Consider the following 27025-nt stretch of genomic DNA (forward strand, 5'->3'; position numbering starts at 1 on the left):
TTAGGACACTGCTTGGCATAGCAGCGCTAGAAAATTATTTCTTAAATAAATGACCAAAAGGGTTAAACATTTCCAGTAACAGCAGTTATATTTTTCAGAAACGGTATGGTTAAAATAACTCATTTGTTTTCTTCCCTCCGCTAGCTTCATTTAGTGACCACTAAATGGAAACAGAGGTTTCTTGGTTTCATTTAGTGTTTTGTTTAACTTCTGACACTCATGTGATCACATTTACAGTGTAATTCCTTGGTCTTAAATTATAAATAACCTTTAATGAATCCAAGATGATGATTTATGTCTGGGGGTCTTTTGTCGACTTGCCAGTGTTGTGGTGACTTAAGATAGAAAACTCAAAGTAACACGGGCTTTCATGATTGCTTTGATAGGCTATCATGACAATCATATTGTAATTCGGTGGTTCTGGGCTGCAGTGGAAAGATTCAACAATGAACAACGACTAAGGTTGTTACAGGTAAGATGCCATTAGTTCATCTTTTTAATGCATTAATATAGTTATTTTTGGAATTGCAAATTTTTAATAACTGCTAAGTATACTCAGTAAATATATTTAGGTTTATCTACATTTTCGGGATATACTGTCTTCAGACTCTCCTGACTGCGTGGGTCTGTGGTTCCATCACTATGCAGAACATCCCCAACCTAGTCCAAGCATGTCATTAGAGTTGTGAGGAAGTACCAACTCCCATCCAAGAATCCCAGCAACAGCGTCTGCCTTTACAGCAGTTGGATCCCTTCCACAAGAGGTCCCTGGGTACTCTGCAGGCCAGCATCCCTGGCAACTGAAGGAGATAATCTTCAGTCCCTTAAGAAGTGACCCAGTTCCTTGATAAAGAGTCCTCTCTTTTCTTCCATCTAACGTTCCACAAATTTGAGATAATATTGAAGTTTAAGAATACTGGGAAAACTAACTCATTTTCTTGTGGTGTTTATAGTTATACAGGGCAATTGCTGGTTGGTTGCAGCTAAAGAAATATCAGACATGAGGAAGCCTTTTGGTCACTCAGGCAAAGCCTTACCAGTAGGCCGGATCTTGGCCCCCTTGGATCACAGATCTGGGTCTCAAATTTGCAGGACTAGAAGTTCTTTTTGTTTTTCATTCACCTCAGTTCGATCAGGGACTAATGCTAAGTTGACTTAGGTTCATCGATACGCCCACTTTATTAATCTCGAATGGGAAGTATACATGGTTTGAGCTTCTAAGCTGGTCAGCTGTACAGGACGCTGTATCTTCTACAAATCCTCCGCATCCCCTTTCTCTTTATAATGTTCTGTCCTTCCTTGGTATTCTCCAGCTCTTTGTCAGAATTCTCGTGTTACAGCTATTCTATGTCTATAAAGTTTTATCTTTTGAGCTTTTCCACCAGTGAGCAGCAGGCTGCTCTTCCCCAGCACCTCTGCACATGAATGATGTCAACCTTGCCTGGAGCCTGTCTCTTGGCTTCACCTTCTCCTTCTGTTTTCTTGGGTTGGTAGTTTGTTACAGGCACATCCAGCATTCCCTATGAAGGATTTGCTTCTCTCCGAGGGAGTAACGGCCCAAGAAGATTCTGTGTGGAGAAATGGGGGAAAATCACCGCTCTTCCCAGGTAAAGTAGAAGATATTTCTTTACTGTCACTACAGTGTTCTAGGTAGGACCTTTAGTGTATATATATATATAGATTTATTACCATTTTTATGCTGAAAGTTTGGGAGAGTGGAAAAAACTTTTAGAATGAATTTACCTCAGATTACCTTTTAAATGAAGGAAAAAAGGTCTTCCTGGTCATACTTGGAATACATACATACATATCTTTTTTTATTTTTATTGGAGTATAGTTGCTTTACAATATTGTGTTACTTTCTACTGTACAGCAAAGTGAATCAGCTATACGTATACATATATCCCCTCTTTTCTGGATTTCCTTCCCATTTAGGCCACCACAGAGCACTGAGTAGAGTTCCCTGTGCTATACAGTAGATTCTCATTAGTTATCTATTTTATACATAGTATCAATAGCGTATATTCATACGTACATATCTTAAAATACAAAGCACAACAGAACCAAAGCACTTGTTAGCAATAGGAAAAGCAACATTGGTCATCATACTTGTGGCTTCTTATGGTTGTGGCTCTAATTTACGTTTCCAGAAGCTCTAGATTTAAGTTTATCATTGGTAACTATTTAGAATCCCTTCACTAAAAATGACCATTGTGGTTTCTAAGGAATATTAAATCATGTAATTGTGCTCTGTGCCTCTTCAGTCTCTATCATACATGCCTTGCCTCCCTGGGAATGCTCTCTGTATTGTACTCTCATTTGTAATAAGATGATACATTTCCTTGGAGTGGAAAAATTTGCTTTTCTGCTGCTACTAATAAATGTAAGAGACTAGTAAGGCAGTCTTTGTGAGTAAAAAAAAAAAAGTGTTTTGTGGGGAATGGAGCAAACTGGAGCTGAAGCAAAAGAAAAGGAGGGAGCAAATGAACAAAAGAGGAGTAGAGAACAGTTGGTTTCAGAACTCCTTTATCTACTCAGCAGTAATATATTGAATTTTTGAGGTAAAAAGGATTGCCTCTTATTTTACTAATAATGAAATTGCAATCTGGGGAGGTTAAATATCTTCCCAAGTGATATTAGTTTCCTCAAGATGTTATTCTGAGTTTGTTTAAGTACAGTCAGCCCTCTGTATCCGCGGATTCAACCAACCACAGATTCAACCAATTACAGGTCAAAAATATTTTTTAAAAAAATTTCTAGAGGGCTTCTCTGGTGGTGCAGTGGTTGAGAGTCCGCCTGCCGATGCAGGGGACACGAGTTCGTGACCCAGTCCTGGAAGATCCCACATGCCGCAGAGCGGCTGAGCCCGTGAGCCATGGCTGCTGAGCCTGCGCATCCGGAGTCTGTGCTCCACAACGGGAGAGGCCACAACAGTGAGAGGCCCGCGTACTGTGGTGGTGGTGGGGGGGGGTTCCAGAAAGTTCCAAAAAGCAAAACTTGAATTTTGCTATGTTATGGCAACTATTTACATACATTTACATTGTATTAGGTATTTCAAGCAATCTAGAGATGATTTAAAGTATACAGGAGGATGTGCATAAATTATATTCAAATAACATGCCATTTTATATTTGAGCATCCGAGATTTTGGTATTCCCTGAGGGAGCCCTGGAACCAATGCCCTGGGGATGCCAAGGGAGAACTTTACAAGTGACTTTGAGAAACCTGTTAACAAGACTGTCTTCTTAGCAATTGCACAACACTGGTTCTTAAGAATAATGTTCTAAGCATCAACATGTGAAAAAAAGCATGCTGAAAATACAGATACAGAGAGCAATGAATAGAGCAAGCTCAGGGCTGCCTGAGCCTCTTCAGTCGCTTTGGGTGCGTGTCAGTCTGTGAACAGAGGCACTGCATCCAAACACCTAAGTAATTAGCTGGCTTACCTGGTGTTCCAAATGTAAGAGACTTTAATTTCATTATTTAAAGAAGTACTTTATTTTGTTTATGTCTGAATCACGCTTTTTTCCCCTCAGACCAAATTTGCAACTCAAAAGCAGATTTACAGTATCTGAGTAGGACCTTTCACTTTTCTGAGAAACTCAAGGATTAGCATTAAAGAGGCAGGAAAGGACAGATGAATTGCGTTCTTTCTCTTGAAATCTGTTTTTGTAAAGACTTGCTTATGTAAAGTAGACGGAATAAACTGTAACCATACGCAGATATATCAGCTGTTCATATTTAATCACTGTAATTTTCACCAAACCTGATGAGCAGAGAAAGGCAATTTGGTATAAACAACAAACTTAAGCTTCAGAGAGACTGGACTCTATCCCAGTTCTGTTACTTGCCCACAGTGGGCTCTTGGAGATGTTGCCTAATTGTTCTGAGCCTCTGTTTCCTCATCTACCTTGTAGGTTAGTAATTCTGAAGATTAAGGGAAATCGTTCATATAAAACATTTACTACTGACCCTTGCCCTGAGTAAGCATCCAGTCGATGGTGGCTGCCATTATGATTTCTGTCACCATTGTCTGTAATATATGTCAGACTGTAGCATATTGGAAAGAGCACAGGGTTGGGAGTTAGACCACCTGGGTTCTTGCCCACCTCTGCCACCAGCTAACTCTGGGACCTAGAAGATCACTTGATCTCTGGGCCTCCATTTCTCCATCTTTAAATGGCCAGGGAAGGGGTGGTATATTAGGTTTAGTGGAGCAATAAGTAGCACCAACAGGTTGCTGAAGAATCTTGGGGGTCGGGCCGTATTCACTTGTCTGCTTCCGCCTGGAGCTCCAGGAAGTTCGTGTGCTGAGTCATCATAAATGGTGGGTTTCTTCACATTGTTGCATACATACGGTTGAGCAACAGGCGTTGTTGTTTCTTCCTTTCTGCATTATGACCTAAGGCTCTAGGTTCTAGATTCCTAGCTCTACCTAGATTATAAAATAGCCATACATAAAGATGATATGAGGCACATTAGGCAAGCAGACCATTTTCATACCTTGTCTCTAACAAGCCCTGACTTTTTAGGTCCAGCAGGAAGAAAGAGCTACTTGGCTATTCTAATTCACAGTTCATCAATTTATAGAGCCTTGTTAGGAGGCATGAATGCAGACCTAAGCCCTGTGATACACTAGCAATGTGATCCTAAGAGCCTTGATCCACCTCTGAAGAGTAGGAATAACGATGCCATGCTCAAAGAATATTTGCGACAAGTGAGTGAGATAATGTGTATGAAAGTTCTTAGGGACAGTATGTTCTCTTTGTTCTTTTAAACCTTTTATTGTGAATCTTCTGTGAGCCACCATACTGCTGAAACTATTAAAATGTGCTCCACCAAAAAAGTACATTTGGAGGAAAAACACAAAAGGAGAACTTCAGTGCATGACCATATAGTTTTATCAGAAGTGATTTCTTTTTGTTTGTTTGTTTGTTTGGGTTTTTTGTTGTTGTTGTTTGGGTTTTTTTTTTTTTGCGGTACGTGGGCCTCCCACTGCTGTGGCCTCTCCCGCTGCAGAACACAGGCTCCGGATGCGCAGGCTCAGCGGCTATGGCTCACGGGCCCAGCCGCTCTGCGGCATGTGGGATCCTCCCAGACTGGGGCACGAACCCGCGTCCCCTGCATCGGCAGGCGGACTCTCAACCACTGCGCCACCAGGGAAGCCCAGAAGTGATTTCTTTACTGATAACGTTGTCATCACCCTTTATGAAATGTGGGGTGTTACTTAAGTGTGAAAAAGATCTGTAAGATTGGCTGTGGTCTAAAAAGATGGTTTTATATGACTGAGTCCATTTTTTCCCACCGTCAGAACAGATACACTGAAGCCATCTTTCCGGCTAGGTTTGAGTTGCAGAACTAAAGGACTGGTCTGTCTCAAGCTGGTCATCCCCAATGTATTTCTTTTTTCTTATTAGCAAGATGATGTTTAACATTTAAAATGTGACATTTGTACACACTGGAGACAAAATGGTTGAATGTTGTTCTTACTTAAAAAGTGTATTCCCTAAGAGGTCTGGCATCATCTCGTGTCAGGCATGGGAGGCTGTACCCTGGAGACTTGGAAGTGGCTATAAAGGATGAGGGCAGGTAGTACCCGCAGAAGGGAGGGCATCTTAGTCTTTCTAGAAACGGATGATTGAAGGCCTTTAAACCTTTCAAGAAAGCAAATGTGAGTCTCATTCTTTTCTCAGATTTCCTAGTCCCACACTGCGGTAGCAGTGAATAGCACTACTCACAATGTGGGCCAAGAAGTGTATTAAAGTATATAGGGTTGTCTCTGAAGCCAGTACAAGTTGAATCCATGGCTCTTTTTTTTCTGTCTTGTGGTAATAAAGTAACTGGAGACCAGATGATAAATAATGATGGAGGCAGACGGGTGTCTCTGTGGAGGCTTCTAGCCTGAACACATAACTGTACTTCCTCTGCTTCATGGTTGGTAGTTAGCTCTATATTTTGCATTTCTGTAGATTTCCGGTCCCTTGTGCTCTGATGGACTTAGGAGACTGTAAATTCACTTTACTGCAGTTGCTCTTAAACATTCCGAAAAACAGGCTGCTAACATGCCAGCAGGAAAATGCAGGTCAAATCCTCTCTCCAAGGGTGGTATAGACTTTATGTGTTCATCTCAGAGGTTCTTGCCAAGTAGGATGATGGGACAGAGGAGTTGGAGAGCCGCAGTCATGATGGGGGAGTGTTGGTTTTGCCAAAGGGAGGAAACATTCATTTTTGACAATGGCTGCATCTGGAGATTATTACAAATGAAATGCTGACCCAAATTAAAAAATAAGAAGCAAGAGTTAATTATGAAATGTTTCAGGGAGACAGCTTTTCCAGTGGAATAGAATTTAAAAAGATAAAGCTATTTTTTAAAGATGAGACATTTTTCATTAAAAATTGTTTTAATTAAAGTACAGTAGATATACAATAGTATGTGTTACAGGTGTACAATATAGTATTCACAATTTTTAAAAGTTACACTCCATTTATAGTTGTTATAAAATATTGGCTATTTCCCAGTGTTGTACAATACATCCTTGTAGCTTCTCTTATACATAATAGTTTGTACCTCTCACTCCCCTACCCCTATATTGCTAGACATTATTTTCATTTTTAAAACTCTGCTTTTTATTCTTATGTAAAGAAAATATTTCACAAAAAATGCCAAGAAGTTTAAATTTTTTAATATTTGTGTATATAATACATATAATACAATAATATATGTGTGTATATAATAAAAATATACATGTATACATATATATATATATAAAGTCCACTACTGAGATAATCTCTAAACATGCCTCCACTCATTTCTACAAACATAACACACACAAGACACACATTTAAAAACAAAATACAATCATAGCGCCTATACTGTTTATGACCTGCTTTTTGTTTATCACATATCACTAATCATGAATAACTTTCCATGTCATTAAATACTGCTTTACAATGTTATCAATAATTCAGCTTTTCCTCCTCTAGTACAGAGGAGCTTTCTACTGGAGCTATCAGCTTGGAAATTGGAAAGTAACTGAGGAGCTGGTGTAACTTTCTTTAATTAAAAAAAAATCCAGAACAAGCGATGGACACTGGGAGGATCGCTTGGTGACACCACCACTTTTCCATATTGTGCCTGCCTTGGGACGTCCCCCCTTGGTCTCCCAGTTCCCCACTACCTGCTGGTCCCACGGCAGTCTGCTCCATCATTTAATCTCTGATACAAGGCCCTCTTCCACCCTTTCCCTTTCTTTCCACTTACTCAAATCTCTTATAATAATATTTTAAGGTTTTACTGTATTCTGCCATTGGTTCAGCACATGCTAATGAAAATACACCAGTGATGACTAGGAATATTACCCTATTAAAAATCCTTAAATATGCTGTACCTTTTGGATTGGTCTTTACTTTGGGAAGTGGGTAAGATGATCGTAAAACATACTTTGCCTGAAAAAGGACTCCAGTGATGAATGTAAAATACTGCTGAAATAATTTGTAATTACTGAATGGAATGAAAGTAGTTTGCATTGCTGCTGCCAACAGAATAGAGTCGTCTAAGTCACAACAACTATAAATCATAAAGTGTGTGTTTGTGAGTGACAAACATTACAGCTGTTAAGGAATGGTGATCCCCTTCTCTTTGGCCTCAAGACCAAAAACTAGTTTGGGCTCATCTCCTTCCACCACCCTAGTCCACTACACCAGCCCCTCTCCCCTGGGGCTACTGCCGCAGCCTGCTGGCTACACACCTGCTTCTCTTCGTACATCCTGTAGTTCATTCTGTGGTCAGCAACCAGAGTGAGCTTCTGAAATCTCCAGATCACCTCCCTCCCCTGCTCATCATCCCCTCCAGTGCCTTAGAGTAAAATCCGTACTCCTTGCCAAGGACTACCAGGTGGGTGGCCTGCTCTGGCCTACTCTTCTAACCTCAACACATACACTCTCCCCCCGCCAGCTACAGCCACCAGCCTCCTTCTTGAGGAAATGTGCCAAACTTAACTCTGCCTCAAGACTCTGGAAATTGCTGCCCAAACTCTTTTCTGCTGGTTCTGCACGTGGCTGGCTTTCTCATCCCTAAGGACTCAGCTCAGTGCTCGGAAAGGCCCTCCAGGCTTCTGCCCACAGTGTACCTGCCACTCTGTCATACCTTAATTCCTTTATAGGACTTATTTCGGTTCAGTCATTGTGTTTAGTGATTGGTTTACTTGTTGACTGTCTATCTCCCCCTCTAGGATCTAACCCCGTGAGAACAAGGACCTTGTTTGAATTGAGTGTGGTTTTGCCCCTCGTGCTGAGTCGTAATGCATAATTGGTACTCAATATTTTTAGTGGCTTCTTAAACTTCAGGTCTGACTCTGGACCACTCCAGACAAGATATGCCAAAATCGCTTCTGTATCTTTATGCCCTCATCTGAACAATAGGGATTGGTACTGATAATTACATTACGAAGTTGTTTTGAAGATTAAGTGAGATAACATATACAAAGTGCTCAAAATGATGCCTGACACATTATTCAATAAGTTCAGCTATTTTGACTGTTGGCCCTAATCCCTAGCCTTCAGAGCTGGCATGACATTTTACAGTCTTTAGGTGTTCAAGAAATGTGCTGCGTCCACCCAGGGTATTTATATTTTGTTTGGGCTTCTAAGAGTTCTCATTCTGGAACAGTTCCTTACTGGGTTTTCTTCTGTTGGGTTTAAATTCTTACATTTGAAAAGTATGTACTGTTCACCTATTCCCAGGGAGCATCTACAGGTGAGAAGTGACCTGATTACCAGGCATAGTTTGAAGACTTTCTTCTGTTAATTATCCCCCATGCAGGAATTCCCTCTGTGGGAACATTCCACATTGTATTTATAGATCCAGATGCATTTTAACCAAGACAACCTAATGAGACTTTAGAATAAGATATTAATTAGTTAGTAAATCTAATTCCTCCAACAAGCCTTTAGATACTCATTATGCATTTATTATATGCAAAACTTTATGGGAGACATAAATTGATCTCTGTCCATGTGGACTTTAAAACAGAGAGAAGGAAGTAATAGATATTTAAATGAATAGATAACCAACATCACTGCCACCAAGTGGTATATGACACATGAGTAGTGGGCGTGGTAAGTGCCATAGAATTCCTTTCCATTGATTCACATTTATTGAACACCTGGTGAGGGTCGGGGTTGTGCTGCGCCACCACGGGTCACCCAGATATTTGTGAACTAGTCTTAGTGAGAATTCCTGCCCTAAATCTCATGGTCTAAGAAAGTATTAATTGGGATCATAAAGAAATTATGAATATTTTTTAAAATCATAACAAAAGTTATACCTTTCTTTGTGTTAGTAAATCTATCTAGGCTAACAAAACAATCACTGAATTACGTCCATTGAATTTATCACTCCGTGCGATTGGTAACTTTGTATTTCTCATGTTGATTACCAGCTCCGAATTCATCACCTACCGTGCCCGTTTCCTCTGTTCCCTGGTGTGTTTAATGGCACCTGTGCCATATCAAGCTCCACGCCCAGTCCCTAGCTCCCTTTAATGCGTGGAATAAATGGGAAAGGTCTCTGCATGAGCACACCTCGCTTCCTGATGTGACCCTACCTCCCTCTCTGGCTTCACGTCCAGCCTTGGCTCCTGTCACTCAAGCACTTGTAGTTCTCAGGTTTCCTGGTGATGCAATGCTTCCTCACACTTCCGGGCAGTCTGCTGGGAACGTCCTTCTTGTTGCCGATCCAGACAAACCCTACACACCTATAAATCCTTCGAGGCTTGGCACAGATAGTGTCCTCTGGAAAGCCTTTCCTGACTCTGCAGAGCAGACTTGTAACTCATTGTGTGCAGGGCCACTGAGAGCCCATATGAATTTTTTGGATTAGACAAAGGTTTCTTACAATTTTCTGGAGAAATGCAGCCCTGAGCTAGGGATTATGGGTTGGTGAGCAGAGCCAAAGGTAGGCTGGATTACAGTTGCCTACTGGCCCCAGCCAGTTCCCCTAGTACAGAGCACAGACTGCATAACCTTTAGTGGGTCCCATTTGCCTGCATATTTTGCTGTCAGAGTGCAAACTTCTTGTGGGCAGAGAGCAAACTATTCATCCTCATCTACCAGGGGACAGCTCAATGTCTGGCATGCAGTATGACCTCAGTACGTATTTGTTCAATGAATGAAGGAATAAATGAAATGTAAGTTGAAAAAATTAATTTTTGTGCATCAGGGCACTTTGTATAGGAATGACAAGCTTTCAAAATATGGGGTCTTCAATGGAGGACATAATAAAAGAGGGTCTGCAGGTGAAAGTGCTTGGGTGCTACCTGAACACTCAGTGGGCCCTGAATTAGGGGACCCTGAGAGCCCAAAGAGAGTCCCTCTTTGCCTACCTCATAGCCCAGCTCCAGGCCAACTGTGCTCCTCCCTCCAGCCTTCCCTGCCGACAGGACTGCGGGAGCACCTGATTCCCCTGTGGAGAAGCCTATAGGCCCTGTCTCAGATGAGGAAAATTTGGACTTGACAGGTAAACTCGGTCAGGAATGCTCACACTTCCAAAGAAATCATGACATTAAAAAGTGATAAGCTCTAGTATCCCTTAGGAATTTTCCAGAATGCTTTTAAGTATTTTTTAACATCTTTATTGGAGTATAATTGCTTTACAATGGTGTGTTAGTTTCTGCTTTATAAAAAAGTGAATCAGCTATACGTATACATATATAAGTATTTGGTTTTGATTGATTAATTACTTAATGAAAAGGTGGGAATAGGAGTAAGGAAACAAATTAGGATTAGGCACCACTGCCAATCAAAAAGAAAGAGAGTACTGATAAAACACATTATAAATGATAATGCAAATTTTAAAAATTTATTCAATTTACATACATTTTATTTCTCGGGCTATATCTGCCAGATAAAATGAGGCCCATGCTTTTCACCTCTCACTCTCTCTCTCTCTCTTTAAAATCCTGATTGTAATTTCTTCTTCGCCTCATATTTTGAGTCCTTATAAGCTACGAAAAATCACTCTGAGGAAATGGAGAATAAATTAATAAATACACACACACAGAAATACATTAATCAGTTAATTGATTGATGAAATTTTAGATGTAATTGTGATTCTTTGGGCTCATTGGATTTGGATAATTGACTTGTCTATCTATAGGAAAGAAAAGAGGGTTGAGCATGTGACCTTCTGGTTAACATTTAAAGAATCCAGAAGGCACCAAGAGATCTATTAAGTCACACCAGATGTCTGGAGGGCTTTTAAATCTTCTTTATATTGATGCCAGCATGATTTCCCAAAGACCAGTTCAGACCTGCCCTCCTTGAGTGTTTCTGGCTGCATAGATGAAAATGAGGTAAACTCATTATAGCCTTAGTGTGGCTGGCTTTGAAAGATTTGAAAAATGTTCTTTTATTGAGACTGAATAACTGGATGTGCTTTTGCTGCCAATGTCAACATAGTCCAAGGGCCCTTCTGTTATTTTCTGCTAGAGTTTTCTTAGGACATGGAATGGGGCGGGAGAGGGGGTGTGAAAAGCCTCAGAGGATTGTCTTTTGTTTTGCTTTTTTTTTTTTTTCCCTGTTCTTGGCTCATACAGCAAGTTGATGGTAAATATTGGGCAATTTATTTAACCACACTATTCCTCAATTTCCTTATTAGCAATGCTGTCTTGTTTATAAGGAGTTTTGAAATTTTTGCAAGCACACAAAACACTGGTACAAATAGCCAATGTAGTGTGATGAATTGGGAGATTGGGATTGACATATATACACTAATATGTATAAAATGGATAACTAATAAGAACCTGCTGTATAAAAAAATAAATAAAATTCAAAAATTCAAAAAAGAGGGCTTTCCTGGTGGCGCAGTGGGTGAGAGTCCGCCTGCCGATGCAGGGGACATGGGTTCGTGCCCCGGTCCGGGAAGATCCCACATGCCGCGAAGCGGCTGTGCCCGTGAGCCATGGCCGCTGAGCCTGCGCTTCCGGAGCCTGTGCTCCGCAACGGGAGAGGCCACAGCAGTGAGAGGCCCGCGTACCGCAAAAAAGAAAAAAAAAAAAAAAAAAAATTCAAAAAAGAGAAACAAATAGCCAATGTAGATATCTTATTTCTAATCCAATTGATGTCTCTCCACTAGTGGAGCCTACCTGCATCAGACTCATTTGGGGTGATAGTTAAAATGCAGATCCCTAGGCCCACCCCAAACCTTCTAAAGTAGAATCTCAGGGTACACCCAAAAATCTCCATTGTAAACAAGCTTCTTGGGTTATTCTGATGAATTTCACCCTACCTCTCTGAGTATCTCTGCTTTCTGGTGAGCATGAGATAGAACTAGATGATTTGAGCACCTGAAAATCCCCTGGTATCTCTCAGAGTTCTCTGGACTGACCCAACCTGGACCATTTTCCCTAGAGTGCCCGTATATTTTGACTGAGTCATTCAGTTAAAAAATATCTGAAGCTTTATTTTGCTAATTCCTATCGTCAAAATGTATGTAATCTGGTAGGATGCTGAGGACTAGCAGTTAAAAGTCAGGGGTGGGATGAAGTTAACAGTCAGGCTTCCAAAAGTGAAAGAGGATTAGTCTCCCTGCTTTCTGTTTAATGTTCGACTTCCCCTAGGAACCCAAGGTTGCAGTCCTATTCCTGATTTGACCTTGGGAGAACCATTTAATCTTTCTGCACAGTTTCCCCTTCAACAATGCATCCTTTCTCCATCTTCATGACACATTTTCCAGGGGAGCTGTTCAGTTTATTCAGAAGGAAAGTTCTGTTATGGTAACTATTATGCAACCAGATGTAATTTAGGAAGCAATGATAGCCTTAGGCTATGGGTCAGTGATGGTGATTATGTCTTATGACTGAAGCGGATCAACAAAGTTGTCCAGGGCTTCCCTGGTGGCGCAGTGGTTGAGAGTCCACCTGCCGATGCAGGGGACACGGGCTCGTGCCCCGGTCTGGGAAGATCCCACATGCCGCGGAGCGGCTGGGCCCGTGCACCATGGCCGCTGAGCCTGCACGTCCGGAGCTTGTGCTCCACAACGGGAGAGGCCACAACAGTGAGAGGCCCACGTACCGCAAAACAAAAACAAAAACAAAAAAGTTGTCCAGTCCTTCTTTTTGTGTTGAGAACTGAAACTATCGAAGAAAGAGTACCCAGGCTTATGGATTTCATAGGTGAGTTACTGAACAGCAGAGACATGCAGAGTTCCTCTTTCTTTACTCAGAAACCTGGGAGAATGAAAGGACTGCTGTTGGCTCCCAACTTGGCCCCACTGCCTGCCCTTGATAGGGATGATGCTACTATATCACACTTACTACCTTTTCTTAGATTGTTGTACTACATTGAGACCTGTAGTGATTTTCCAGTGCTGCATAACAAATTACCACAAATCTAGCAGCTTAAAACAACACAGAATTACTATGTCTGTTTCTGGGAATCAGGAGTCCAGGCACAGCTTAGCCAGGGCTTCTGCTCAGCATCTCATATGGCTGAAATCAAGATATCAGGTGGACTGCATTCTCATCTGGAGGCTCAACTAGGGAAGGACCTGCCTCCAAACTCCCTTCGGTTGTTGGTAGAATTCATTGCCTGCAGCTGTAGAATTCATGGCAGCCTACTTCTTCAAATCTAGCAACAGTGAGAGTCTCTGATCTCTAGATGCTCTTTTAAAAGTCTCACCTAATTAGGTCAGGTCCATTCAGGATCATCAGGCTTTTGACTAACTTAAAATCAACTGATTAGAGACTTTAATTACATCTGCAGCATACCTTCACCTTTGCCATATTCCATTGGTTACAAATTACAGGTCCCCAGTCACACTCAAATGATGGGGATTATACAAAGGTATATAGGTCATGGCAGATCATCTTAGAACTCTGCCTACCATAAGACCACAGTGAATTAAAGTTCATTCAATTCAAGTATGCGTAAGAAGTTAATTGGGGGATTCCAACATTACTATTTATGAATTCTCATTCTCATGTATGTGGCCATTTTGTTAATTCTTGACTAGGTAAAATTAACCTTCAGTTAAGGGAAGGTATTTGGTTATCAAGAGGGAAGGAACAGGCTTAACTACCATGTGATAGATATACTACACCTACAGTCCTGTCCTGTCCTAAGCAAATAAAACATTAATTATGGATTATTCCTTACCTAGATAAAGAGTTTTCTTGAATTATTTTACTTCCTAGTTTACCCAGTATGATTCAGTTCACAAAAATGAATTCACACGTATCTATTCAAGATTACAACTGTATAAAATGAGTTACTCTTTTAAGAGTTGTCCTGAAAGTTTATCTGTCACACTCTTTCATATACCAGCACTACCAAAAGAAAAAAATAGGCAATGAAAACCTTCTATTAGGTGTAAACATTAGCGATCATCTTTTCAACATTTCTTATCACAGCAACATGCTGAAGAAAGACAATGTATCAAAAATGGGTAACAAGTAACCAGATTAATATTGCTCTGTAAATAAAACGCATAACTAAATAAAAAGGTGAACAGGCTGGAAGAGATTAGCTAGAGATAAACAAGAATTAATCTCTTTATTTTGTAGTATTTCTTACAAATCAATAAGAAATCCTGAAGTTTTAAATAAGTTGACTTCACGCTTATTAGGATGGCTATTATCAAAAAAAAAAAAAAAACCCACAAAATAACAAGTGTCAGTGAGCATGTAGGAAAATTGGAACCCGTGTTCATAACAGCCCTTTTTTACAATAGTCAAAAGATGGAAACAACCCAAGTGTCCATCAATGGATGAATGGATTAACAAAATGTAGTATATACAAACAATAGAATATTATTCAGCTTTAAAAAGAAGGGAAATTCTGACCCATGCTACAAAGTGGGCCTGGAAAATGCTAAGTGAAATGAGCCAGTCACAAAGGACGCATACTGTATGATGCCACTCACATGAGGTTTTTAGAGTAGTCAAATTCATAGAGATGGGGAAAAGAATGGTGGGAGGGAGACTTGGGTGGGGCCAAGTTGGGAGCCAACAGCAGTCCTTTCATTCTCCCAGGTTTCTGAGTAAAGAAAGAGGAACTCTGCATGTCTCTGCTGTTCAGTAACTCACCCATGAAATCTATAAGGGCAGGAGAGAACAGGAGTTAGTGTTCAGTGGGTAGAAAGTTTCAGTTTGGAAAGAGGAAGAAGTTCTAGAGATGGATGGTGGTGTTGGTTGCAGAACAATGTGAATGTACTTAATGCCACAGAGCTGTGTACTTGGTGATGGTGAAGGTGATACATTCTATGTGGTAGGTATCTTATCACAAAAACAATTTTTAAAGAAAAGATAAATGGGCAAAGGGGATGAACGTGTAGTTCACAAAGGAGATGAACATGTAGATCACAAAATGGGAAATGTTACAAACAAGCTGACTTGGGGAGAGATTCTCAGCCTTGTTGGTAACCAAAGAAATGAAAATGTTTAAATTGCATCTAAAAGAAGTACCATCTTTAGTCTAATGGGATAATGAATGTTACGTGTCATCTGACACACAAAGTCTGGATGATAATTACATTCAAAACATACTTCTCTTCCTCCTCCCCTTTCCCTATGACAGATTTAAGTCTTCAGTTAATATTTTTACACCAATGTTTTATACAAGATAGATATTTAAACCATTCCTAAGACTTTCAGTATGCTAGTTCAGTTTTTTAAAACGTAAAACATTTTTCTTGAGACCCAAGTTGAGGCTCTGGCGTAAGGAAGGTGTAATATGGATTATGTTAAATGCAATTCTGAAGTGGTTTATTATATCAAAGAAAGTGTTTGCTTGCAAAGACTGATTGGGTGATTTTCCCCCAATATATTTTAGAGTTTGTAATAACAAGAGTTGTAAACTCTGAGCCAGTTCTATCTCTGTGTCCTAAAACTGGTACAGACAGTCTCAGACTTACGAGGGTTTGACTTACAATTTTTCGACTTTACAGTGGTGTGAAAGTGATACACTTTCAGTAGAAATCATATTTCCAATTTTGAATCCTGATCTTTTCCCAGGGTAGCAATATTCAGTGCCACACTCTCTCATGATGCTGGGCAGTGTCAGTGAGCCTCAGCTCCCAGTCAGCCACATGATCACGAGGGTAAAAAAACTATACACATACAACCATTCTGTACCCATACAAACATTCTGTTTTTCACTTTCAGTACAATAGTCAATAAATTACATGAGATATTCAACTCTTTATTATAAAAGAGACTTTGTGTTAGCTGACGTTGCCCAACTGTAGGCTAATGTAAGTGTTCTGAGAATGTGCAAGGTAGTCTAGGCTAAGCTATGATATTTGGTAGGGTAGGTGTATTAAATGCATTTTTGACTTATATTTTCAATTTACGAGGGGTTTACCAAGATGTAACCCCATTGTAAGTTGAGGAAGATCTTTATTTTTCTAATATAACAGAGCCCCTTCGAGTTACTGTTTCTAATAAGCCATGTGGCCGCACACCTGCTTTATCATCTCTTTGTTATCCCATAGTTTCCACGAGTCATGATTATCTTTTGGCAGTTTAATGAACGCAATTGGAGTAAATCTTTTTGATGGTAATGAAATGTAGCTAACAATATATATCTTATTAATTGGTCAAACACTGTGAGCCAGGCATTGCATTAAGCATGTTTCTGTGATTTCATTTAATCCTCATATCCTTCTGAAACAAATGATATGATTCTGATTTTATAGGTGAGAAAACTGAGTGGCAGATTTTTAATAACTCACTGCAAATTACACAACTCGTTGGCAGAGCTGAAATTCAAACCCAAGTCTATCCAACTGTAGATCTCTGATCTTCCCATGACACTATGCTGCATCTAGCAGTATAACTATATTTCATTAGTATTAAAGTAATTTATAAGAATAAAAACTTAAACGTGACTTTGTAAAAACAGCCTGTTAAAAATCACAGCTCCCAAAATTCCATATTAATTCAGGAGCATTTTTTTAAAGTCAAAGTTGTTTAGCTCCCCAAACAAACTGTTGTACATTCCAAATAAAATGCTTCCTATTTCATGTCAAAAGTGCAGATTTACTTCCTGATAAGATGTACTATTTGGAGACTGTCTATTTTTTATTGTGATTCAGGTGCAAATAACAGGAAAGCATATTTTTTTCCTATCTTGGCAAAAGGGGAGGTATTTCTAAAAAGAATGTAATGTAATGATTTAAATGGCCATTATTTTGCATTGTGAATTAGGAGAAAACAGATTATAGCACTGGAGTCAAAGAAGTAACAATGGTCTACTGACTTCGACAGGAAAGTCCAGCCAGGGAATTTCCCAAAACTCTAAGCCATGAGGCGTGTCTGCAGGTCTTCAGAGACACTCAGTGCTCTTCCCTGACCAACAAAATGAAAAAATGGAAAACCGTAGATTTTTTGAGAGACTTTCAGGCAAATGCCAACTCTGAAAATGAATTACTTTGCAAGAGTTTATAGTCATGTCTTTTAGGAAAAAAAAAATCTAACATCAAAAGAGAAACAAAAATTCAAACTTGTGTTTGTAATTCTTAGACAACCAAACAATTAGTGATATATATGTAATATGGATTTTAAACGGTTGTGAAAATGTAAGGAAAATATTTTTTAAAGATCCTATTTCCCTTAAAGAAATTCAATTCTGAATTTTTCAAGTCGAAACGTTTTCAAAGTGTTTCCAAAAGGAATGTGAAAATTGGCAACAAACCCATTTGAATATGAAAGACAAGCACAGGCAGACACACAGAGAAACAATATCGTTTCACTCAAAGCGTTCTGAACTCTGTACTGCTTCTTCTGTTTGCAGAGCTCACACTTGTTTTAACCGTCTGGATCTCCCTCCGTACCCATCCTTCTCCATGCTTTATGAAAAACTCTTGACAGCAGTTGAAGAGACCAGTACCTTTGGACTTGAGTGACCTGGAGGCACAATGCCCCGCTCCGTGTAGACAGGCAATTCCAGAAGCTGCCCTCTAGAAGAATGGCTGAACATTGGAAGTTTCAAGAGTACACTTCCATTAGAGTAAAGCTGAGTGCTGTTATTTTCCAGGAACACGTGTTCTGTCACATTTGGGGACTGGATAGTGGTGATGAGTACTCTTGGAAGGATTTGGGTGAGCTTGATGCCCAGGGAACCACCCAACAATCTTTCAATCAACAGTTCTTGACTGCCAAGCTTTTTTCCATTTGTTATGTTCCAAGACGAAGATGAACCTGTACACGATCAGCTCCATGATAACTTTTAGAGACTCAGGAGAATCTTGAAACTTACCTTTGAACATGATTCAAGCCAAACTGGCAGCACTTGGCCCAATCTCCAAATTAGTGCAAGTTAAATAATATAATAAAAACAAATATAACTCCTGAAAATACATTCATTTAAGCCCTAAGTTATAACAGAATATTCATTTTCTTGCTTATGAGTGCCTGCATGGTGTGCACCATAGGTTTCAGCTTTCATGGGACACAGTGAAAATGAAACCAAGTCAATATGAGGTAACCTTAAAGATTTGCAGTAAGGTGGTCTGTGACAATGTATATGCAAAGTGGTATGTGTGTAATTATGGCCGAAGACAAACTGTTATTCAGTGAATTACTAATGACAGATTTTATGCTTTATAATGCATGAAAACAGTTTTAAAATAACTAGCAATTAATCACAGCATATCAGGAAAAAGTACACAGTGAGTTCTGTTTATTTTTTATAAGTTCATTATATTTATGTTCTCTAAGATGTATATAAGAACCTACCTATCATACTGTACGTATCATCTGTTCCATTTTCGTGTTCCATGCTTACTAGGGCATCATGCTAATATGTATCCTTTTAAGCACTCTCAAAGGGAACAAAAGGGCCTTTTATATTTATAAAGGTACAAAAAAATTCCCCAAAATATTTTGCACTGAATGTACCAAAGTTGAAGGGACATTACAATATGACTAACAGCAACTCCATCACTTGACAAGTATAATAGAAAATAGCTTCTAAATCAAACTTTCTTCACAGTGCCATGTCTACCACTACAAGGACTGTGCATCTAAGTAATAATTTTTTAAGATTCACTCTATGTGATAGTATGATATGCATTTATTTAAAATGCATTAGACTCTCTTCCATCCATCAAATACTTTTCAGGATGGCATTTAATACATATATTTCGTATTTCCCCCACTGCTTTTTATTTGTACAGCATCATTAAACACTAAGCTCAGTTAGGGAGCCATCAGAAACACCCAAGAGATCAGCTCTCTTTAGTGATAAGAATTCCATTTTCCCTCATCAGTGAAGACATCACAAATTGAAACTCTCAGTACTATATTTCTAAGCCTACATTTTCACTGATGCATAATTTTCTTATCAATATTAAGAAACAATTTTTCTATGATATCTCAGAAACTGCATGACATCACTGAAGTTATTTTTGCTTAGTTTATCAGAGGGTGTTCTTCATTTTTATTGCTTTGGGGTTATTCCACATCCTTGTTTATTTCTTGACTTACGGTCGTAACTAATCAGGTGTTCAATAGAGTGAACTTAAATTGAAGGTAATAAAATCATTGGATTAAACATTTGGTTTGCCAGCCTATGGTATTACAGGCATTGCCCAAATACTTCTTCGAGAACTATATTTATAAGCAACCATGGAATTCCTATTATGAGGTGTTGGCAATCCTACATTTTATGGAGGTCAAGTGCATGGTTTTCATAGGTGGTTTGTAAGAACTGATTTCACTGTTGGTTAAGCTACATTTACTATTGGGACCCTCAGGAGGAATACCACTCATGTTGCATTCCTGCTCTAAAGGCAAGTACTATGGTGTGGAGAAACATTCTGGGGAAAAGGTTTCAGAAATCTGGAAATTAGAAGGAAAGATTTATCTGTGTACTATAATTGTATCAGAAAGAAACAGAAAAAAATTTGAACTGGAAATGTTAGTTTGTACTTACTTATCATGAATATAAGTATATATTTAATCTTACAAACTATTTTTACTTGTATTTTTTTCATTATAAGGAAAAATAGTATAACATGCTTTTTTTTAAAAAAAAACACACATTTTTGATGGTATATAAGATGTTTCAGAGCTGGCATTCTCTAAGCAGCTGATATAGAAGGTTGCATTTCTTTCGAAAATATTTTCATAGACCATGTCAGCTTGCATTTTGGTTTGTGACACTTTGTTACCATATTACACATTATTAGGTAAAAGAGATTTGAAATAAAATATCTCTCTTTAGTTATTTTTAGCAAATATACTTCTTTGTTAAGGCATCCAGCTTCTTTCCAAATACCAGTATAATCGTCTAGCTGCTACCATTCTCAGAATTGGGAATTATCCAAGATGGACCTCTCACATCAGAGCACCATGATAACTGATCTATTATTATTCATTAGTAAAAGAGTCCAATAATAACTATTTAAAATATTAAATAACATTTCCACAGAATAAATTAGACTTTAATATACTCTACAAATAGAAATACCTGTAAATATTTTCTTCTGGACTATGGACCTAGATAATTTGGCTGTCTGATCTTGTTTTCTTTAAGAAACTCATAAGTGATGCTTATACTATAAAAGACAGTCACGATACATCAGATATGTATGCAGAGCTTCTGCTAGGTGAGAGAAGAGGCCCACTATTGGCATTCACTCTGTGCCAGCCACTGTGTTTGATGATGGAGCTGCAAGATTCAAAAATCTGCCTCAAGAAGCTCACAGTCTAGTGGGGTAGACACCAAGGTTCAAAGAAAGTATTTTAAATAAAATTTGGTATGTTCTACCGTCAAGGAATGAGGAGAGAATGGCTTGCTCCATCTGGGGGTTCCAGTGAAGGGTTCATACGTGGGAGATACTGTGGCTAAAAAAAAAATCATATAAATGTTCTTTCTGTTGGTAACTAATGGCATGTAACAGTGTGATGATACTGGTCAAGTGTGGAAGCCCAGAGTGTGTTTACACTCAGAGTTTAAAGTGTGCAGGTGGCGAGCTGAACTGTGAAGGACCAACTCAAGGATCTTCAAATTACCCAAAAAATGCCAAAATTAAGTTCAATAGTTTCCCTTCATCTGCACTACAATGTACCTTTGGTTTTCAGTGTGAAAAATCCCAATCCTTGAGCCCATCCACCACTGGGGTCAAAACTTTTTTCTTGTGCACAAAATGAGTGGATCTTGGTCAAAGAAGTGCGGTCACAATTTTCTACCATATATTGTGTTTATAATTAAGTAGAAGTTCTGTAATAAATGAAGGAAAATTTGTTGTACTTGCTTAACAATCAGAAGTTTAAAAAAAACCTGCATTCAAATGATTAACAGTAACGGTAGAATATATTTGAACAGCGCTTTACAGTTGCTAAGCACTTTTAAGTGCTTAGTCTCTCTTGATCTTCACACTCTGTGGGGTAGGAGGTATCAGGTCCCATCTGGGTTGAGGCTGATTTTCACAGGTGGCTTGTGAGATCAATTTTAGTACTTTACAGCTACAGTTCTAGGTTTCATCTCGAGAAATGTGGAGACTAATGTTTCTACCAAGCTATTCCAATTTCAGTGAAGTTTACAAGCTGCTTTGTCTACCCAAACTCTCATTTTTTCAAACAGTCTTAAAATGTGACACCTTCTGAAAAGTCCATGAAGAAATTAGCATATTCATGGAAAAACTCCGCATATTCTTAATGTTTCCATTTTACTACTTGTTATGAGAAATTGAAAACAAACTGCAAAGTTTGATTGCTTTTGGTGGATTTATATAGTATAGTAAGTTTAGTTTTCTCAAATATTATTTGGAAGCAAAGTAATGAAAAAACACTTTAATTAGAAGCCTGATTTTTTTTTTAATTTTGGACAAGGATGGATCTAGAAAACCCTGATAGCTGAGTTCCAGTGACGTGGATGAAGGAACTACTGCAGGTTCTCTTTTCCTCTCTGTCCTCCTCACATTCCTCCAACTTTTTTTTTCTATCTGCACGAATTGTATTTATGACTTGACTACTTCTAAGGCAAACATCTGATAACGAATAGCCTTAAAGTCTTTCTTCCAATCCAACCCAATTCAGAAAATTCCCACTGAGGATGAAATGATGCTATACCATCATTACAAGATACCTATCACCCTGCGTAGAAAAAAACACAAATAAAGAACACGCCTCATCCTCAAACTGAATCTGACTTTCAGGCCCTTTTGTGCTCTCTTACCTTTTTTCTGATTTAATTGATGAATGAAAACACTCTAAATCTTAGACACCTTCTATAAAATTTGAGTTTAAATTAATGAGAATGTCACTTTCAGATCCTAATTTTGCAAAAACTATTACCTTTCTAGTTCGATTGTATTTTCTAGATAGATATGCTTTTCTAATATGGAAGCAAAGAAATGTCAGAGACATCAAGCTTTCTGAATTGTGGCTTAAGGCCAACAACTTGCTGCCCACTAGAAGGATGATAGAAACAAAAATCAGAAAAGAGGAGCCCAGCAGTGGTGCCTCCCTCCCTCCCCGACCCCTGCCAAGAATGTAGTGCTAATTATTGACCAGCCTTGAAGATTCAGGAGTGGCAACTGCATTCCAAGGAGCTGGCACGAAGGATATACGTAATGTGTGTGCACTACCCATATCAGAGCAGTCCACCGGACTGTAGCAGAGGGAAAGTTAAAACCAAGATGGAAGGATCATCTTAGGGCTTGCTGGTGGGTATAGGAACATATACTTTGGTTTCTGACTTAGAGAAGAATGCCGTGCTGCCTAATGAGAGCACTGCTTGGTAATCTACCTGGTGGGAAATACCCTTATTTTATAACTTAAGTAGGTTGATAACATTTTATGTGTTGCAAAACAGAACTTAGCCCCAAAGTAATAAAGCTAACCGTAGCTCAATCAGGAGATTCAACAATTTAGCATTAAATTATGTTGTGGACTATTTTTAATTTAAGAATTATCGTTACTATTACTGAACTTTGTATGGGAAAAATGAGAGAGGGTGTTGTTGCTTGACACATTTATTTTGCCTAATTTGTTTTTTAGCAGACATTCTTTGATGTTACAATCGTTTTTGAGACATTTTTCTTGGTTTCTAATGGTAACTTAAATGTTCACTGTTCATCTTAAAAGCAGAAACCTAAGCATTAGGTTACTGAATTGCAAATGGAGACCTAATAAGTGTTTCCAGTTTTTTTGAGAAATTCATCAAGACTGAAATACATTTGCTTAGATTTAATCTGTTAGGTAGTTTATTGGGCTTTCATGATCGAACAGTTCAGCAGAATTGGAAGGGCCTACTTGTATGGTTTCTGGGGAACACAGGAAAATTAAATTTAAATATGTGATTTTTACATCTAGTGGCCTTGGGCAGGTGATATCTTTCTATCCAATTTTCTTTTAAGATATTACAGCCCTCAGGAGTGTTGATAGGTATAGTGTATGATTCAAACTGAATCAGCTATTACTGATGCAGGTAAGGAACCATTAGTAAACTCTTGGTTACTATCACCTTCTATAAAAAAAAAGGATGGATAATGTTCAAGAAATACCTTGGAAGGACTAACCAAGAAACACACAAAATGAATGTTCTTTTAGGACCCTAATGCTCTAAAAGATGTTATTACAACCTATTTTTCTTTATATGATATCATAAGTAAAATGGAGGCTGTTATATGTTGGGAAGTGCATAAGATTACATGTTTTTATAATAGGGATGCAGGCATTCCAAAATAAATAAATAAAAATACATGCATCTCTCTTGCCTCTTACTGAAAGTATTAATCTAATTTTATAATAATGCTTACTTTTTAATATTAAGGCTCTGTAAAAGAAAAACACATTTATTTCTAAGAACTAGAGCACGGGTCATGTATTTTTTTAAGCCTTCCAATTTCTTTTCACCAACTCAACCCATTGTGTCTGTTACACCATGTCACAATTAATAGTTATGTTTCTATTTTTGTTGAGTTGATTTAAGCTTTATATTTATTCAATGTGACTTTTAATAGAGAATAATAATGGGAAGTATTTGCTATTGACACTGAAATTATACAGCTTTCATTTCACCTTATATTTCAATTTCATCTTTATTTTTTTTCCCAAGCAAATAATACAGACTGTTGACATCCTAGAAATGAATCGTGGGTGGTATTAAATGGAGCCTGGGACTCTGAAATGTAGACTTGTTGTTTGTTTTCTGTATTCTTATCCTAACCTGAACCCCTGACTTTTGTGTTGTATTTTTTTATGACTCTGAAATGCTTTGAGGGAAAGATATTTTAATGTGTACAATTTGTTTTATTTTCATACTGATCTCTATTTTTGTTTAAAACCATGTTGCATCATGAAATCACTTAATCCAAAATAAATCTTCTTTAAAAAAATAGATTATGATTTTTCTGTGATATATTTGGGGAGGAAAAAACTCCAGAGGGAAGAGAACAAAGTAGGGATAAAGGTCTCATGGGATTAGTAGGCAGCTTTGTGTAGACAGGAAGTTCTCTTTTCATGATATTTATAAGTAGGAATCTATTTTGTTTATCCCTAAAAGATTATTTGATAGGCCATAAATTACTGTTAAAGAAATGATTAACACAAATCATAATCTCTGAAGTCACATGGGTTGAGACTTTGTTAAACCATCTTGGTTGCATGCTTATTTCATAACCGCATATGCACACCACCACCACCACTACCACCCACATCAGTCTAATCGAGGGGTCACATATTCACAAGCCTGCAGGGGCCAAGTAGGTATTTAATGAATGAAACTGGCTGGGTGTAAGCAACAAAGTGTGGTGGGGTTTACCTAAAGGAGGCATTCTCATATTTTGCTCCAGCAGATTCGAGTCACATGAGATTCAGGTCAGTGTTGAAAGACTCAGGCCAGTTGGTTTAATAAGAGAAATCCAGAAATCTAAATTTTTATATGGCGTTTCTAGATCTCTTTAATACTGGGTGGATCAAAGCAAATATGTCTGTAGGTTGAATTTGCTTGCAGGTCCCCCAGTTTGGAACCCTTGATTTACTCAGTAATGTTACTTTATACTTGACTGGTAATATAAATGAACTGACCAAATAAATAAAACATTACTGTGATACGGCAGTTAATACGAAGAGATGGGGAAAGGAAAAAGGCAAATATATGCTGTAATGGCAGATACTCACTAAATGATGTACTTGAAAATGATCTGTGTTTGCCGGTATCTTTCTTTCTTTCTTTTTTATAAATTTATTTTATTTATTTATTTTTGGATGCATTCGGTTTTCGTTGCTGAGCATGGGCTTTCTCTAGTTGCAGCGAGCAGGGGCTACTCTTTGCTGCGGTGCATGGACTTCTCATTGCGGTGGCTTCTCTTATTGTGGAGCATGGGCTCTAGGTGCACGGGCTTCAGTAGTTGTGGCACGCGAGTTCAATAGTTGTGACTTGCAGGCTCTAGAGCGCAAGCAGACTCCGTCGTTGTGGCGCACAGGCTTAGTTGCTCTGCGGCATGTGGGATCTTCCCGGACCAGGGCTTGAATCCTTGTCCCCTGCATTGGCAGGCAGATTCTTAACCACTGTGCCATCAGGGAAACCCACCAGTATCATTCTGAAAATCAATTCATCGTGTTAATTCATATAAGTTGAGGATCCATGTCAAGATTTTGTGAAACAGATGTGCCATTAAGCTCTATTCTATATTTTAAACTAGAAATGAATTTCCTTTATCACATGAGAATAGTTAAGCAAAGACTCATCCTTTATAACTGACTAAAGTTTGACATTATTATTGAAAGAGAAGAGCAAGAGATTAATCTATGACACTGACTTCCTGGTTATTGTGTCATAATGTTCCCTGTGTAACCTTTGACCTCAGTGTGCTTTCGTTATGATAAATTTATCTACCTTCATTATATTGTTTTAATAAAACCTGAAACCTACTTAGTGAATGTTTTAACAATGCATAATTCCCACCATCCTGCTAATTGCCCCCAGGAAGTCTTTCTTGATGTTTTTTTATTTAACCCTTTAACCAGAAAGCATTTAACCCCTTTATCAAGGAATGGAAAAGCGTTTTTCTTCATACCTTCCACTTTTTCTTGATCAAAAAACTTTATTAATGACTTTTTTTCCCTCTAAACAGATACTTTCTTCTAAATAGATACTAGGTTGACTAGTATTCCATTTGTCGACCAAAGTAAACTTTGGAGTAACAATAATAAATTGAAATGAGAATATCTGATAAAAACATAATATATATATTGATAGAAATGAATTTCACTTATTTTATTTGCCCCATCATTATAGGTCATCTCAAAAGATGTTTAGATGATGTCTAGTTTAATGAACTGACTATTCATTTAGAAAGGAAAAGCCAGCAATTTCCAAGCCGTAAATCATTGTCAAATATATATTTCTTTGACAATTTATAATATTGTTATAAAATACTACCTCTTGCAACACAAAATACTTGGATAGTATAATAATTCACGTCTAGTTGGTAATTAGTTGGCATTGGAAAATGGAACGCAAATCCAAATTCTTGAACCTTCTCATGACATTGCCAACATAACCCTCTCCCTGCCTCTGCCAGAACAAAACAACAAAACAAACCATTTTTGACTGTTGGTTAAAGAACTGTTCACCAGTTGGTGAAGATTTACTGTCGTTCCAGTTTCAATCAGGGAACCATGTCAACATTTCTTTTTTTTTTTTTTTATACAGCAGGTTCTTATGAGTCATCAGTTTTATCCACATCAGTGTGTACATGTCAATCCCAATCGCCCAATTCATCACACCCCTACCTCCACCCCCGGCTGCTTTCCCCCTTGGTGTCCATACGTTTGTTCTCTACATCTGTGTCTCAATTTCTGCCCTGCAAACTGGTTCATCTGTACCATTTTTCTAGGTTCCACATATATGTGTTAATATATGATATTTGTTCTTCTCTTCTGACTTACTTCACTCTGTATGACAGTCTCTAGATCCATCCACGTCTCTACAGATGACCCAATTGCGTTCCTTTTTATGGCTGAGTAATATTCCATTGTATATATGTATCACAACTTCTTTATCCATTCGTCTG

General features: G+C 38.4%; 1 protein-coding gene across 2 annotated transcripts in view; it reads left to right on the forward strand.

Moving 5' to 3' along the window:
- The window catches only part of HECW2 (HECT, C2 and WW domain containing E3 ubiquitin protein ligase 2), a 417979-nt gene extending 399626 nt beyond the window's left edge, over positions 1-18353 (forward strand). For both annotated transcript variants that reach the window (XM_060152403.1, XM_060152405.1), the window contains 3 exons: positions 387-472; positions 1495-1607; positions 17791-18353. In XM_060152403.1, the coding sequence (XP_060008386.1) occupies positions 387-472; positions 1495-1607; positions 17791-17902 (311 nt within the window). In that variant the 3' untranslated portion in view covers positions 17903-18353. The remainder of the gene's footprint in view (positions 1-386; positions 473-1494; positions 1608-17790) is intronic.
- Positions 18354-27025: the final 8672 nt, after the last annotated feature.

This window comes from Lagenorhynchus albirostris, chromosome 6, assembly GCF_949774975.1.
Source record: "Lagenorhynchus albirostris chromosome 6, mLagAlb1.1, whole genome shotgun sequence".
In the NCBI taxonomy this organism is placed as follows: Eukaryota; Metazoa; Chordata; class Mammalia; order Artiodactyla; family Delphinidae; genus Lagenorhynchus; species Lagenorhynchus albirostris.